Below are 3,517 nucleotides of genomic sequence, written 5' to 3'. Positions count from 1 at the left end.
GTTTATCTCGTGGTACTAGTTTCAACAATCATCAGGTGTTTTGAATCTTCAGGTTTAATGAAAGTGTGTTTTTTTTTTACTTACTGGAGTGAATAAATTTTATTCTCTTGATTTTTTTCGTTGATTTCGAATAGTAGAACTCTTCAGTGGGCCATCGCAATGGAGGAGCGTTTTAATTCAAAAGTGCTTGAAGTGATGGCCAAGAAAAAACAAAACACAGTTTTTCTTACTAAAGATAAGTACCAAAGTTTGATACAGAAAGTGAATGAAAGCAAGTCTAAAATAGTTGGTAAAACACCTCTAGAACACAATCTATTGAAAAAGTTTGATGTCCTGAAAGTTGGGGATACAGAAAAACTCATTTGTCCCCTGGATGAAGGTAACCAAAGTGTTAGATTTTATGCACATTTCGAAGAACTGTTCGGATTGGTTCAGGAGGCCCATACATCTATTGGACATGGAGGTAGGACCAGAATGTTGAAAGAGTTGCAGAAAAAGTATAAAAACATAACTATTCAAATTATCATGATATACTTAAATTTGTGTGAGATTTGCCAAAAGAAATCACAAGTTCCTAAGAAAGGTTTAGTAGTAAAACCTCTGTTGTCAAAAGAAATGAACAGTAGATGTCAAATAGATTTGATTGACATGCAAGCTCAAGCAGACAGTGACTTCAAATTCATTTTTGTATATCAGGATCACTTGACAAAATTCGTACAGTTACGACCATTGAAAAGTAAGCGTGCAGAAGAAGTTGCACATGTTCTACTAGATATATTTTGTGCCTTTGGAGCTCCAAGTATCCTTCAAAGTGATAATGGCCGCGAATTTTGTAATAGAGTAATTGAAGAACTATGTTCCAAGTGGAAAGACTTGAAGATTGTACATGGAAAGCCAAGTTGCTTAGGAAAATTAAAAAAATGTCAAACCAGGGGTTCGAACTGCAACTGTTTAAAAAAAAAAGTTGCTGAAATTACTTTAAATATACTTTGAATTCATAAACCAACTTAATCTATATCAGTGAAGATAGAACTTCTACTAACAAAGGATTGGATGGCGAAAATAATTGCACGTACTTTATAGTATGAGCATGATCCATTCATAATGTATGAAATATTCATAACACAAGACCCATACTATACAAACACTATTTATGTGCAACTATTATTATGAAAAACTCTTTGTCCATTACTTAGTGGACACCTGGGCGTCTTTGTTAGTGGACATGTGAGTATATCATTTTCAGTGGACACGTTCTAAGCATGTTTGTCAACTTGAGTGGACATCTAGGTATCTTTTGTCCGATGTTAGTGGAGATCTTAGAATGTCAATTTCAATAAACATCTAAGAATCTTTTGTCTATTTTAGTGGACATATGTTCTTTATTGATCATATTAGTGGACACAAATAAGTAGGTATCTCTGTCAATTTGAGTGGAGATCTAATAGGCATCATTGTTTATGCTAGTGGATATTAGAGCATTATTGTCCATGACATAAGACACATGGACATTTTTGATCATGTTAGTGTCGTATATCAATGTCAGTGGACACCTAGGTGTCATGCTGTATGTCTAGTGGACGACATTTTTTGTTGAGATGCCGTTCTAAGCATGTTTGTCAACTTGAGTGGACATCTAGGTATCTTTTGTCCGATGTTAGTGGAGATCTTAGAATGTCAATTTCAATAAGCATCTAAGAATCTTTTGTCTATGTTAGTGGACATATGTTCTTTATTGATCGCATTAGTGGACAGGCTGTCTCTGTCAATTTGAGTGTAGATCTAATAGGCATCATTGTTTATGCTAGTGGATATTAGAGCATTATTGTCCATGACATTAGACACATGGACATTTTTGATCATGTTAGTGTCGTAAATCAATGTCAGTGGACACCTAGGTGTCATTCTGTATGTCTAGTGGACAATAGTGGACATTTGTTGAGATGACAAGAAGTCTAAACAAAGAAATGGAAAATCAAAAGGCGCAAACAACAGAGAATCAACAAATCAAACAACTAAACAATATCAATACATCTTGGTAAATAATATCCGAGTCCTGCATCAAGATGTTGGTATCTGATTTCCTTTGTATTTTCTCACGTGGTGACAATGTGACATTGAGAACAACTAGATCTTGTGGCATACCAGGAAGCCAGCCCAACACAGGTGGTTGACTGGTCAAGAGTACTGACTCTTCACTCGGAGGACGTGGGTTCGAACAATGATCAGGGCGGAAATTTTCTGACCAAAAGGACTGATATCGGAACTCAAGGGCCCAAATCTAAGGAGAAAATCTCCTGCGTTGAAATTTGGTGTCATGTTTCTTCAAAGTAAATAATAGTAAATAAGTTTCTTCAAAATAAATAAACAAAGACACAGACAATTTTTTTTTTTTTTTTTTTTTTTTTTAAGAGGTAGATGTTTATATCTATGGTGGTCTGTACTCTGTAACATGTTCCAATGATTTCAACAAGTCTAGCTTTACCTGTGCATCTTCATGAAACATGATTGATTAGTTATGTTTAAACATCTATATATTCTATAGGTAACTCTGGTACAAGCTTTTTTACTTTCCTCATTTACAATAGGTTGATTGACTGAGGTCTTGTCGTGCCGAAATCGAAGAAAGTAGGAAGACGGGATACCAGAAAATCAGCTGATAACGAACCTCATTCGTTTGGACAAAGTTCGCCCCAGAATAGGTCCTAACCCTTACCTTCCAGGTTAACTCATCTGGTACGAAAACGAGATTTAATCAAATTCCGAATAAAAGCATTTAAAATTATCCGACAGTTATTGCGATACAGATATTACAGAGAAGATCAAAGGCAGCTTACGAGTAGTTAGCTTGGTTGGTAGCGCATGTGCCTTGTAAGCGCTAGACTTTATCCTAAACAGGTAATGTTCATTCTCGGAACGGTTGGCTTTCTTCTATCTATTTTCGCTTTCGGACTATTAGACCTCATAGCAGTCACAGTTCCCTCTAAAAAGAGAGGAAACAATCAATATAAATGGGATACAAAATTTTAATGGAAGATACATGACTTACCTGCTGCTTAGAAAATCCAGCTGATGGAATCCAAACACATGTTAAGGTAAAAGTATTAAGGGTGATAATTGGGTTGGTAAGTACCGCAACACTGGGGTTATTGGAACACCATGGTTTTAGTATGTTCACTCAAATTCATTAGGGGATGCATTGTGCCTTGAGTCATTGAAAACAAAATTTTGATAAAAAAAATATAGGTAACCGGGTTTAACAATCTCATGTTAAAGTTTCTCGTTAACCTCTGAGAACCTTTCGAGACGGCTCGCACGTAGTCTAGAAGCGCTCTCAGGGGTTAACACTTTAAAATGAACTAAGTCATTGAAAACAAAATTTTGATAAAAAAAAAAGAAAAAAAAAATATAGGTAACCGGGTTTAACAATCTCATGTTGAAGTTTCTCGTTAACCTCTGAGAACCTTTCGAGACGGCTCGCACGTAGTCTAGAAGCGCTCTCAGGGGTTAACACTTT

General features: G+C 35.8%; 2 protein-coding genes across 2 annotated transcripts in view; one reads left to right on the top strand and one right to left on the bottom strand.

Annotated features, from left to right (window-relative positions):
- LOC103512184 overlaps positions 1 to 3,223 on the bottom strand; it is a 34,974-nt gene extending 31,751 nt beyond the window's left edge. The window contains exon 1 of the mRNA XM_026825744.1: positions 3,050 to 3,223. The gene's annotated coding sequence lies outside the window, so the exon portion shown is untranslated. The remainder of the gene's footprint in view (positions 1 to 3,049) is intronic.
- LOC113468659 (KRAB-A domain-containing protein 2-like) lies at positions 8 to 898 on the top strand (the record flags this gene model as incomplete). Its single annotated transcript, XM_026825743.1, has 1 exon — positions 8 to 898. A coding segment is annotated over exon 1 (739 nt), but the record flags the coding sequence as incomplete, so codon positions are not given.
- Positions 3,224 to 3,517: the final 294 nt, after the last annotated feature.

The sequence above is a fragment of the Diaphorina citri genome, unplaced genomic scaffold (assembly GCF_000475195.1).
Source record: "Diaphorina citri unplaced genomic scaffold, Diaci psyllid genome assembly version 1.1 scaffold806, whole genome shotgun sequence".
In the NCBI taxonomy this organism is placed as follows: domain Eukaryota; kingdom Metazoa; phylum Arthropoda; class Insecta; order Hemiptera; family Psyllidae; genus Diaphorina; species Diaphorina citri.
This window is presented reverse-complemented; position numbering and strand designations above follow the sequence as displayed.